Genomic DNA, 12264 nt, shown 5'->3' with positions numbered 1-12264 from the left:
GACAGTGTGAACCAAGAATGCTCATGTGTTCCTTACTTATGTTCTTGCAGAAGGGATCAACCTCTAGAATTCGGAAAAAAAATGAATCATTCTTAGATGGTGTGGTGGTTTGAATGAAAATGTCCCCCATGGGCTCCATTTGGACATTTTGTCCCCAAATGATGATGCTGTTTTGGGAGGTCTTAGAAAGTGTGGCTCTCCTAGAGGAAGCACATCACTAGGGGTGGGCTTAGAGTGTTCTTAAGCCTTGCCATATCTCCAGTTGCTCTGTTTCCTGTGCCTGCTGGAAGATGTAGAGCTTAGCTTCTGCTGTTCCTCCTCCAGCCACCTCTGCCGCTATGCCTCCCTGCCAAGACAGACTGTAATTCCCCTGGAACCATAAGCTCAAATAAACTCTTCCTTTTATAAGTTGTTTCGGTCAGTGTTCCTATCAACACAACAGAAAAGTGACTAATACAGATGGGCATGGTAGTGTATGCCCGTAATTCCAGCATTTGAGAGACTGAGGCAGAAGGATTTTGAGTTAGAAGCCAGCCTGAGCTACATAAAGAGACCCTGCCAGAAGGAAGCAAAGGAGGAAAGGGGAGGGGGGAAAGGAGAAGAAAGAGAAAAGTGTTCCTTAAACAGAGGTAGTATTCCTAAACAGAGCAAAGAGCAAATTTTCCATGCCAATTTTCAAGGAAAGGGCAGCACTGCTTGTCAAGGAGAGGAATTTTGATACTTAAACCTCTACTATGACCTAGGTAGTTCATACACATTATTTATTTAAGCCTAACAACCCTGGGAGATATCTATGATGCCCATGCATTAGATCCAAAACAGAGGGTGGAGAGATGGCTCAGTGGTTAAGAGCATGTACTGCTCTTGTAGACAACTGGTGTTCATTCCCCAGCACCCACATAAGAGGGCTCACAACCATCTGTAACTACAGCTCCAGGAGACCTGACACCCTCTTCTGGCCTCTGAAGGTACCTCAAGCAAGTGCACACACAAATATATATATATACATATTTTATATATAAGATTCAAAATGACTTGGTAGAGTTTGGAGGCTGTAGCTTTGTGTGTGTCAGGGTCTCTCTGTAGCTGCAGCTGGTCTGGAACTTCCTATGTAGATCAGACTGGCCTTGAACTCACAGAGATCCTCCTGCCTCTGCCTCCCAAGTGCTGGCATTAAAGGCATGCACCACCACATCTGGCATAAACTTTTTTTTTAAAGGCCAGGCATGGTGTTACTGTTAGAAATAAAAGCCAAGGTCCAAGGACCCAATCAATACCTCACAAAGAGCATGCTGACAAAGCAAAAGTAACTCAGCAAGGCAGATTTTACTTTTGCAAAAGGGTGCCTTACATGGTAAGATCCAGCAAGTTCACACAGGACCCAGAAGCTTGGGGAAAATTTTATCCCTAACAAAAGAGAACTGTGTCTTTTCCCCATTGGCTGGGTCCGACCTTACAGTCTTAACCAGTTGCCTAGTTTAAAAACAATTCGTACATAGAGCCCAGGCTCAGGAATGCATCAGGGTCTTTCCTTAAACAAGTCTTACAGGGTGTGTTGTGATTAAAAGATTACAATTCCCTGTCATAAATCAAGTTCCAAGTTTTACTGGGTTTGAAAGAAAAGACTAATATCTAATGTTTCTTATAGTACATGCCTTTAATCTCAGCACTTGGGAGGCAGAGGCAGGTGGAGCTCTTCAAGGTCAAGGCCAGCTGGGGCTGCAAAGAGACCGTGTCTCAAAAGAGGCTGTTAGGAATGATGATACACAGAGGAGGATTACCGAGTTTGAGGCCAACTTGAAAAATGGGGTTAGATACAGGGCTATGGCTCAGTTGATAGAGCACTTGCCTAACATGTATAAAGCCTGGTTTGATTCCTAGGATAGCAATAAAATATAACAAACAAAACAGGATAGTAAAATGCCTGACTAGAATCTTGGCCTAATAATTCTTTTTTTAAAAAAATATATTTTCATTTGTTATTTTTATGTGTATACATGTATTGCCTGCATGTAGGTAAGCGCACCTGTGTCATGCAATGCCCACAGAGGACAGAAGAGGCTGTTGGATCCCCTGGAACTGGAGTTATGGACAGTTCTGAGCTGCCATGTGGGTGCTGGGATTCGAACCTGGGTCTTCTGCAAGACCAACCAACATGGCCCTGGCTGGCCAGAAACTCAGTATGTAGATCAGGCTGGCCTCAAACTCAGAGACTCACCTGCCCCTGCCTCTTGAATGCTGGGATTAAAGGCAAGCATCACCATACCCAGTGAGGTAGTCTAAGGGTCCCTCCAACTCCTTCACTCTGAGTGTTGCTGTAAAAATCAGGAAATAACTACAACATTCATTTGGTGTTACATAGTCCATAATGTGCCTTCCTAATACTTTCCCTCTGTCAAATAGGCAGAGTTGACCTTGGTTCTATGATTGATACTTCAACTCCAATCTTGTTTTTGAGACAGGGTTTCCCTATAGCCTCAGCTGGCCTGGAACTTGCTCGATCTCACAGAGATCCACCTGTCTCTGCCTCCCCAGTGCTGGGATTAAAGGCATGTGCTACTATGCTGAGCTCTCAACTTGCTTTTTAAATTTTTTTTATTTTTATTTTATGTTTATGAATGTATTGTCTGCATGTATGTGAGTGCACCCATGTTGTGCAATGCCTTGGAGGTGAGAAGAGGGCTTCAGATTCCCCTGGAACTGGAGTTAAAGACAGTTCATAGCCACCATGTGGGTGCTGGGAATCGAACCCAGGTCCTCTGCAAGAGCAGTCAGTGCTCTTAACCACCAAGCCATCTCTCTAACCCCTTCATCTTGTTTTTTGAGACAAGGTTTCATTATGTAGCCCATGCTGGTCTCAAATGCACAACATTCCTCCCACCTCAGCCTCCCAAGGGCTGTGATTATAGACATGTGTCATGACACCCAGATGAATCTTCTAATCCAAATAGTGTTTTTTTTTCTGTTGAATCAGCACCCAAAATGGAAGGCCTGATTTGCAAACAGTATAATCACGAGGCAGGAAAAAATAGATAGGAAAAGCCCAAAAAAAGAATTCCAACAAGCAACAACTAATATAAATCAAACATTTTTTATGGTGAGTTTTACTGATAATGGGTCTTCAAGAAAATCTAAGACTATATGTATTATTCTAATGACCAAAGTTTTTAGCTTTTCTGCTAACAATTTGCACTTCAATCTTAATATTTGGAGACGGATTCTTTGAACTAGTAATTATGGCCAAGCACATGGCAAACTACATTATTCGCAAATTCTATATGCTTCTTCCTGTTCTTCAAATTCTGTTTTCACTTTATTTTCTATTTTCTGTGAAATACAGGCTTTAGTCTATATAGGGCTGAACTGGGTCAGCAAACTTACCTAAGTTACTCCATTTTGTTCAAAGCCATTTTAGCAGCTACTCTGCTCCACACCAAAAGGAAAAGGAGGGCAACCTTGGGTCTTGGGAAACTGTCCTAGCCATGAACCATGGAACATGCTAATTCCAGACATTTTACACCTGGCTAACTGCTTGTTTTTGCTTCTGTAATCCGCTTGCTATTTTGGGTCACCTTGACACAGAGCATAAGACCACCCTTGTTATCATATTATTGTATGACCACCTGGTAACTACTGATTTCATCTTTCTTACTATACGTGTTATGGCTAGGAAGTTGACTAACTTTAAAATTACAAAGTTGATTGCCAAGTTATATGACTGTAGCACTTATCTGTATGATTGGTTGTTGATTAATAGATTCAAAGTTCTGCTATGTTGTACAAACCTGATTGGTTCACAAATGTCCTGTTTGAATATTTCTGTAATCCTATAAAAACTTTGACCCGACAATCATCATGGCTGCGTCTACTCCCGAGATAGACAGCCCGGCTGGTCGAAAAATAAAATTTACTTTGCTACTTTTCTTAAAGTGGTGTTGGTGATTTTTTTGGCGAACTCCGTCCTATAACAAGGGCAAGTTACTTCATTCGATAATTCAGAGTGACAACTAAAGTGCTGGGTACTGAGCAAGGGGTATGGAAGACATGCAATTCTTCAGTAAATCTGTTAGTAAAACAAGTAATACATGCCAGGAGTGGTGGCACATTCCTGTAATCCCAGCAATTAAGAAGCAGAGGCAGAAAGGACAGAAGTTCAAAGTCATCCTTAGCTGTATGGAGTTTGAGACCACTCTGGGCAATGTTAGACCTTGTCTCAAAAAAAAAAAAAAAAAAAAAAAAAAAGGCAGCAAAACAATTTTTCAAAAAAAAAAAAAAAATCAAATTCAAATTAATATTGTTTGAATAGAGGAACCAGAAAACTCCAGAATTGCCATATAAGCTGCATGAAAACTGAAAAAGGGAATGTAGGAATAGAAAATGTTTATTTTTGTCATCTATTGGTACTAGAGATCAAACCTAGGCCTTTGGGCATGCTAAAAAACCACCTTACCGCTGAACATCCCCAGCCTTTTGAGAAGATTTTAAGCAAAGGAAACATGAAATCTCTAAGGGACTCCATAACAGGTTTAGTTGACCAGATAGTGTGAGTGGGGGTATTGAGCAATGAGATACCAGTGATCTGGACCCTTTGGAAACCTGTTAAGAGATAAAGGCAATTCATTGTTTAAAATAGTAGCAATGGGGCCTGAGAGATGTCTTAGTGGTGATGGCTCAGTGGTAAGGGTTTAGTAGTAAGAGCGCTGGTTGCTCTTGCAGAGGACATGGGTTTGGGTCTCAGTACCCACACGGCAGCTAACAATAGTCCGTAACTTGGGTTTCAGGGGGATCTAACGCCCTCCTCTGACCTCTGCCAGGCATTGCATGCACAGGTGCACTTACATACATGCAGGCAAAAAAGGGTCCACTCAAACACATAAAATCAAAACAATTAAAAAAAAAGCAGCCAGGTGTGGTGGCGCATGCTTTTAATCCCAGCACTTGGGAGGCAGAGGCAGGGGGATCATTGTGAGTTCAAGGCCAGCCTGGTGTACATAGTGAGTTCAGGTCAGCTGGGAACACAGGGAGACCCTGTCTCAAAAAGACAAAAAAAAAAGCAATGATGAGGACTTAAAGCTTGAGGAATGGATGATGATCCAGAGCTGTGCTCTTGGTATATTCACTTCAACACAGGATATACAAACAGTAAGGGCTATGAAGTAGAAAGCAAAGTTTGGGACATAACTGAGTTTAAGATGATAATGAGGAGGACATCTAGAAGATGAGGTTCTGCATTTAGAACTATTGCAGACAATACAAGCATCACATTTCTAGAACAAAAGAATTACAACTCTGTAGAGGGAAGAGATTAGTTAGAGATCTGAGTATCATCTAGCGATAACTCCAGTGCAAAGGGGCATTTACCTCTCATGTTGTAACTATTTACTGTTAGACTTCTAGGTGTGACTCTCAAGAACTTTATTTCAATTACAAATCTCTTCACACTTATCTGCTCCACACAATCAGATTTTATGTTCATTGCACATTTCTCCTAGATTATAAACTCCTTGTTATGGTTTGCCAAAGGCACATGTAGTGCTTGCCAAGCCAGAGGTGCTTCAGGAGGTAGCAGAACCTGTAAGTGCAGCCAAAGAGAAAGAAATTAGCTTATTGATGGTGATATTGGTAGCTCGCCTCTTTTCTGGCTCCCCATGAAACAGCTTCCTTGCATATGCCCCAAAGGGAAATCCCCCAAAATGTGAGCCCCCCCCAAAACCCTTCTTAATTTCCCACAGGTATTTGACACTGTTAATGGAAAGCTAACATAGCCTCTATACTCAAAATACTTGGACATCACAGTTCTTACCAGTCAGCCACAGGGTTGCAACTATGACAGGTTCCCCATGCCCAGTCTCTCTGCCACTGCCATGCTTTCAGGAGGCAGCTATTCTTTTCATGTCTAAGGACACTCAAGCAACACAAGGCACAGTGCATACAGGGAAGTCTTAACTTTATTGAAATTCTTTTTAAGTAAAATGGTTTCCAGTAGAGAGAACAGCATGTAAGAGAGGTGGGAGGGCAGCTTCCCAAATGTTTCCTGCCCCATGACCTACAGCTTGAAGGAAAATGTGATTTATTCCAGATCTCTTTGGGGTGATACATGGAAGTAGGGGGAATGATCAAGGCAAGGCAAGGATAACGCTCAATCTTAAAAAAAAAAAAAAAAAAAAAAGAAGGGTCTTAACTTCAACCAGCTGAAGTGTTTCACAGCCATTGGTCACCAGTTCTAGCTAGTCAGGAATACTATTTTATTAAATATAGCTTTGCCACCTCAGCAGATGGCAAGAGAGAACTCTAGACCAAAATTTGAGACTAGTCTATGCTAGGTGCCAACATCACAGCTGCCACAGTCAATGGAAGAATTTTGGAACAGCTCCTCTACCCTTCACCCTGCTCAATGGGAGGCCCAGGTTTCAGCCCTCAGAGCAGTCCATCAGGCAGGCTTCATTTACGTTTCTTCTCCTGTGTGCTGATGAACCAAGAGTCTAAGAGTTTCTTGCTGTAGTACAACTGCCAGGCATGTACTTGGACTGCCAGTACCAACACCAGGTACATGACGGAGACAGCAGAAAAACCAAATAGGAAGCGGTAGGCCTTGCCATGGCGGTAGAGTTGTTGTGCAGCAGGGAACATCTCCATGCTGCCATAAATGAGGGGAGCAATGGAAAAGAGCCCCATGCTAATCATGGAGAGCACCAGGTAGCTAATGTTGTTGCGGGGGAAGGAGAGAAGACCCAAGAGAGAGGGCACAATGCTCAGTAGATATGGATATTCCCATTGATAAGGCATGGCCACCTGATCATGTGACAAGAGCCTCAAGTGTCCCACGCTCATCTTGGCAACAAGCAGCAGCCATATGACCAGATGCACGTAGATCAGCTTCTTGATTTCATACTTGAGAGTCACACTGTGGGGTAGAGCAGAGGGAGAAGGATCTTTCATTCAAATTTTTCTGATCATCAATTGTATGTCAGGCAAGTGTACAGGATACATGGACACAAATCTGAATGATAGAGGCTGGACACAAGGAACAGAGGAGGAAACCATAATTAGAAAATAAAGTGTAGTCAGGCATGGTGGTGCACACCTTTAATCCCACCACTCGGGAGGCAGAGGCAGGTGAATCTCTGTGAGTTCAAGGCCAGCCTGGCCTACATAGTGAGTTCCAGGACAGCTAGGGCTACAGGGAGACCCTGTCTCAAAAAGACCAAAAAAAAAAAAAAAGAAATGAGAAAAGAAAGTGTAAAGCTCTAGTAAATCTATGTTCCAAGTATATGGGATCTCAGGAGGAAGGAGTCAATTCTGCATGAGATGGAATGTCAGATGCCTATCTAGAGGAGAGATATTTCAGCAAGGTTCTGAGATGAGTGGAGGTGGCATTCTATGTAGAGGCAAAAACACACAAGTACCAAGGCTTAAGCATTGATGTAACTGTATTTCAGGAAATCAGGTGGTTGAATATGGCAAGAACACATGGAAAGGGGAGTAGCAGAACGAACAGCAAAGATTATGAATGAGTGCATTTAAAAGCCAAAGAACAGAGGCTGGAGAGATGGCTCAGCGGTTAAGAGCACTGACTGCTCTTGCAGGACCCGGGTTTGATTCCCAGGACCTACATGGTGGCTATGAACCGTCTTTAACTCCAGTTCCAGGGGAATCTGACACCCTCTTCTGACCTCCGAGGCACTGCACAATACTGGTGCACTCACATACACGCAGACAATACACTCATACACATAAAATAAAAATAAATAAAATATTAAAAAAAATAAAGGAGCTGGACGTGGTGGCGCACACCTTTAATCCCAGCACTTGGAAGGCAGAGGCAGGTGGATCTCTGTGAGTTCAAGGCCAGCCTGGTCTATACAGTGAGTTCCAGGATAGCTGGGGCTACAGGGAGACCCTGTCTCAAAAAGGCCAAAAAAAAGTCAAAGAACAGCAGTGACACATACCTAAGATATCAGCACGTGGGAGGCCTAAGTAGGGGTCCAAAGAGTTTGTTCTCCTTCAAAACTCTGGAAACATGCAAAGAACCAGCTGGAGAATTAAAAATTAATTTTTAAAAATGTGGTAAAGTAGGGAGGGAAAAAAAAATTCAAGTTCCATGAAAGCAAGGTCCACTTTTGCTTATGTTTTAAATTTTTATTGAAAATATAACATGAAAACAAAGACCAGGTCTGCTTTTGCTCACAATTAAATCCTCAGTGTCTAACACAGGCAGGGTGGATATAGTTCAGTAAGGATTTAACAAAACAATAACAGAATGCAGAAATACCTTTTAATGGACATATTTATAAAACTCACCTTGGACAGGGACACCTTTTACCATACATATCCCCCTGAATAGCAAATGTCACTGCTACCATGTGGTAGATCTTTTGTTGTTTTTAAGACAGGGTCTTGGGCTGGGCATGGTGGCCCACGCCTTTAGTTCCCCATTCGGGTGGCAGAGGCGGATCTCTGTGAGTTCCAGGCCAGCCTGGTGTACATAGTGAGTTCCAGGCCAGCCTGGTGTACATAGTGAGTTCCAGGCCAGCCTGGTGTACATAGTGAGTTCCAGGCCAGCCTGTTGTACACAGTGAGTTCCAGGCCAGCCTGGTGTACATAGTGAGTTCCAGGTCAGCTGGGGAGACCCTGTCTCAAAAACACCAAAAAAAAAAAAAAAAGACAGGGTCTTCCTGTAGGCTCAGTTGGCTACAGGGCTACCACTTTGGCCTTAATCTTACAGAAATCTGTTTGCCTCTGCCTCCAGAGTGCTGGAATTAAAGGTGTGTGCCACCATACCCTGATATGTGGTAGTTATGCTATGTCCTTTAAATGAATTATTTTCTAACTCTTAAAGCCTAAAAAGTAAGTGATTTTCTCCCTCTGAGGATGAAGGGACTCAGGGTCCACTAGTAATAAGGTTTTGGAGATGGAAAGATGGCTGCTATTCCAGAGGACCTGGCTTTGGTTCCCAATATCAGCTCACAACCATCCATAATTCCAGTTCCAGGGGTCCTGATGCCCTTCTAGCCTCTGTGGGCATTGCACACATTGGTGCACTTATACACATGTAGGCAATAAAAATAATTTTTTAAAAACTGGTATGAAAAAATAATGGGGTTGGAGAAATGGCTGAGTTTAGGAGCACTGACTGCTCTTGCAGAGGACCCAGGTTCGATTCCCAGCACCCATGTGGCAGCTAACAACTGTCGGTAACCCCAGTTCCAGGGATCTGACACCTTCTTCGGACCTCTGCGGGCACTGCAATACACCTGGGCAATACATTCATAAAATATAAAAATAAATTTAAAAAATGTTTTCAAAAATAGTTTATTATTTTTAGTGTATGAATGAATTCCCTGCATGTATGTATGTAAGTGCATCTGTGTCATGTGGTGCAATGCCTGGGGAGGCCAGAAGAGGGCTTCAGAACTCCAAGAACTGGAGTTACACAAGGTTGTCAGCCATTAGGGTGCTGGGAATCCCCGGTACTCTGGACGAGCAGCCAGTGCTCTTAACCACTGAACCATCTCTCCAGACCCAAAATTTAAAAGATTAAAAAAAAATTTTTTTGGTCTTTTTTAGTGACAGGGTCTCCCTGTAGCACCAGCTGTCTTGGAACCAGGCTGGCCTCGAACTCACAAAGATCCGCCTGCCTCTGCCTCCCAAATGCTGGGATTAAAGGCGTGTGCCACCAAGCCCGGCTAAAATTAAAATATTTTCTAAAAAAGAAAAGAAATAAGGTTTCCAGCAAGTGCACACCTGAAATCCCACGACTCAGGAAGTTGAGACCAACCTAGACAACTGTGCCAGTCTGGGCTCCACATGCTGAGATCTTAAAAACAAAACAAAAGGCCAGACAGGTCTACACAGCCAGCTCTGGGCCAGCCAGGGCTACACAGTGAGACTCTCTCAAAAAGAGCAAAGAGGAATACGGTTTCCAAGGTGACAGGGTGAGCAGCGTCAGTCCATGTGGCCCCGCGAGCCGGACCCGCAAGGTCCGGGGGGAGCCACGGGGCCTCCCGGGCCAGCGGACAGCCAGCCCTGCGGGCAGGAGTCTCGGAGGGCGGCGCTGCTCTCCCCTGCAGGCCGGGGAAGGCCTCCTGCTCCGGCCTCACTTCGTACCTCATCTGGTAGTGTAGGGCGACGCGCTCGCGGTGCTGAAAGTCGCTGCCGTCGGTGCCGGCGGCTCGCGGACCTGCCCGAGACGCCATAGTCCGTGGCGCGAAGGCGGGGCGCCTCTTGACCCGCTGTCCACACAGCCCAAACAAGCTCCGGGCTCGCCCGGTTCGGGCGGCCTCCACTTGGCTTCCACCACAAGCAGCTCTGAGAAGAGGACTTCCGGCCGCTCTGCCTCAGGAGGACCGACTCTGTGGTCACCGCTGTGCGCCTGCGCCCTATGGTTCCTGGCCTGCCCTGCCCCTCAGGGAGTGGCTCAACTGGAAAATTTAGTTCGTCCCTAGACTTAGCGCTCTTTTTCCTCTTAATTTGAAATTTTACTTAAGATTTTAAAATAATTTTTGAGACAGGGTCCATGTGGTCGGGAATTCGCGGAAGTCCGGCTTCATCCTTCCAGGACTTCTTAAAGTCATCACGCCTGGCTAGACTTGGCACCTTATTGCCTTTATGCCTAATAGAGCATCGTACACTTAAACTGGTGCACTTCTTTATTTTATTTTATGAGTGTATTGCCTGCATGTATGTAAGTGCATCTGTGTCGTACAGTGCCTACAGAAGTCACAAGAGGGCGTTGTATCCCCTAGAACTGGAGTTACAGCCAGTTGTTAGCCACCATGTGGGTGCTGGGAATCCAACCCAGATCCCCTGCAAGAGCAGTTAGTGCTTTTAACCGTGAGCCATCTTAAACTTTCCAAAGTTCCAGTTTAAGATGCAACTGTCCTTACTTCACAGATAGAAGCTGATGATTAGAAGCATTCTGATTGTCCCTCTTTCACACCTTCATACATCCCCCAAAATGTCTTTCCATATATTATTTCATCATTTCAAAAAAGAAACTCTTAATTTATGGTGAGAAAACCTGGTGTGTGTCCCTTTAGTCCAGTAAGCAAAGCTGGCTGGACCAATAATGAATCAAACTAACATCTGCCCAGTGATACACTTCACGAAAAAATTGCAGATTAAAGGAAACTGAGGAATGCTAGAAGACAAAGTGGACTGTATTCTTGAAATGTCAAGAACATAAAAGAAAAAATTTTGCAAATATTTCATAAAGGCAAAAAGTAGATAGGTGGTTGTCTGGAGCTGGGGTGGGGTGGGAATGAGGAGTTAATGTTTACTAAGTTCAGGGCTGGAGAGCTGGCTCAGCCTTTAAGACCACTGGCTGCTCTTGCAGAAGACCTGGGTTTAGGTCCCAGCATCCACATGGTGGCTAACAGCTGTCCATAACTCCAGTTCCAGGCCCTCTTCTGGTCTTTCTGGGTATTGCATGCACAAATGCCCATTCATGCAGGTAAAACACACATAAACATAAATAAATACAATTCAATGTTTACTGAGTGTAGAGTTTCTATTTGGGATGATGAAAATTCTGGAAATGGAGGGTGGTGATGATTGCACAACAATACAAATACGTTTGGTGCTACTGAACTGTACATGCAGTGGCTAAAGTGCCACTTTATGTGGTAATTCCATATTATGGGTGTTGTTCAATGTAGAATACAAGCATGCATGAGGTCTCAGGTTAAATCTCCAGCATCAATTAATGAATAAATCAAAATTTTAAAAAGTTGGGCCTAGCTTGGTGGCAAACACCTTTAGTCCCAGCACTCAGAAGTCAGAAGCAAGTGAATCTCTATATAGTGAGTTCCAGGCCAGCCAGTGCCACAGGGAGACCTTTTCTCAAACAAATTAACTAAAGGAGACCTTTTCTCAAACAAATTAACTAAAGGATTTAGGAAGTTGGGGCCAGCTGGGTGTGGTAGCACACACTTTTGATCCCAGCACTTGGGAGGCAGAGGCCTGCAGATTTCTGTGAGATGAGGCCATCCTGGTCTACATAGAGAGTTCTAGGTCAGCCAAGGGAGACAGGTAAAGGTGCTTGCTGTTCATGCCTGGTGATCTGAACTCAGTCTCTGGAACCCACATGTGCTGGATAGCTTTAGTGTCAACTTGACACACCTGGGCTGAGGGAGCCTCAGTTGGGGAATTGCCTCTATTGGACTGGCCTGTGGCCATGTTTGAGGGGCATCTTCTTGATGAGTGATGTGGGAGGGCCCAGCCCACTGGGGGTGGTGCCACCCCTGGGCAAGTAGGCCTGTGTTG

General features: G+C 44.2%; 1 protein-coding gene across 3 annotated transcripts; it reads right to left on the bottom strand.

Moving 5' to 3' along the window:
* Positions 1 to 5930: 5930 nt before the first annotated feature.
* Jagn1 (jagunal homolog 1) lies at positions 5931 to 10344 on the bottom strand. 3 transcript variants are annotated; one of them, XM_008854860.3, is made up of 3 exons: positions 10108 to 10338; positions 7950 to 8034; positions 5931 to 6904 (listed from the first exon to the last, which is right to left on the bottom strand). In XM_008854860.3, the coding sequence occupies exon 3, from the start codon at positions 6829 to 6831 to the stop codon at positions 6442 to 6444; it is 390 nt and encodes a 129-aa protein (XP_008853082.1). In that variant the 5' UTR covers positions 6832 to 6904; positions 7950 to 8034; positions 10108 to 10338; the 3' UTR covers positions 5931 to 6441. The 3 variants fall into 3 exon arrangements, with proteins under 3 accessions (XP_008853082.1, XP_008853081.1, XP_029412961.1); XM_008854859.2 differs by lacking the exon at positions 7950 to 8034 and having other exon boundaries at positions 10108 to 10344; XM_029557101.1 differs by lacking the exon at positions 7950 to 8034 and having other exon boundaries at positions 5931 to 7014.
* Between the last annotated feature and the right edge of the window lie 1920 nt (positions 10345 to 12264).

This window comes from Nannospalax galili, unplaced genomic scaffold (genome assembly GCF_000622305.1).
Source record: "Nannospalax galili isolate Female #2095 unplaced genomic scaffold, S.galili_v1.0 scaffold406, whole genome shotgun sequence".
Taxonomy (NCBI): domain Eukaryota; kingdom Metazoa; phylum Chordata; class Mammalia; order Rodentia; family Spalacidae; genus Nannospalax; species Nannospalax galili.
Note: the sequence above shows the minus strand (reverse complement) of the source record. Positions and strands in the feature narration are given on the sequence as shown.

Coding starts and splice junctions, on each gene's coding strand:
- Jagn1 (XM_008854859.2), bottom strand. CDS start 10,196: ATGGCGTCTCGGGCAGGTCCGCGAGCCGCCGGCACCGACGGCAGCGAC. Junction 6,905..10,107: donor GCCCTACACTACCAGATGAG/GTACGAAGTGAG, acceptor TCTACCCCACAG/TGTGACTCTCAAGTATGAAA.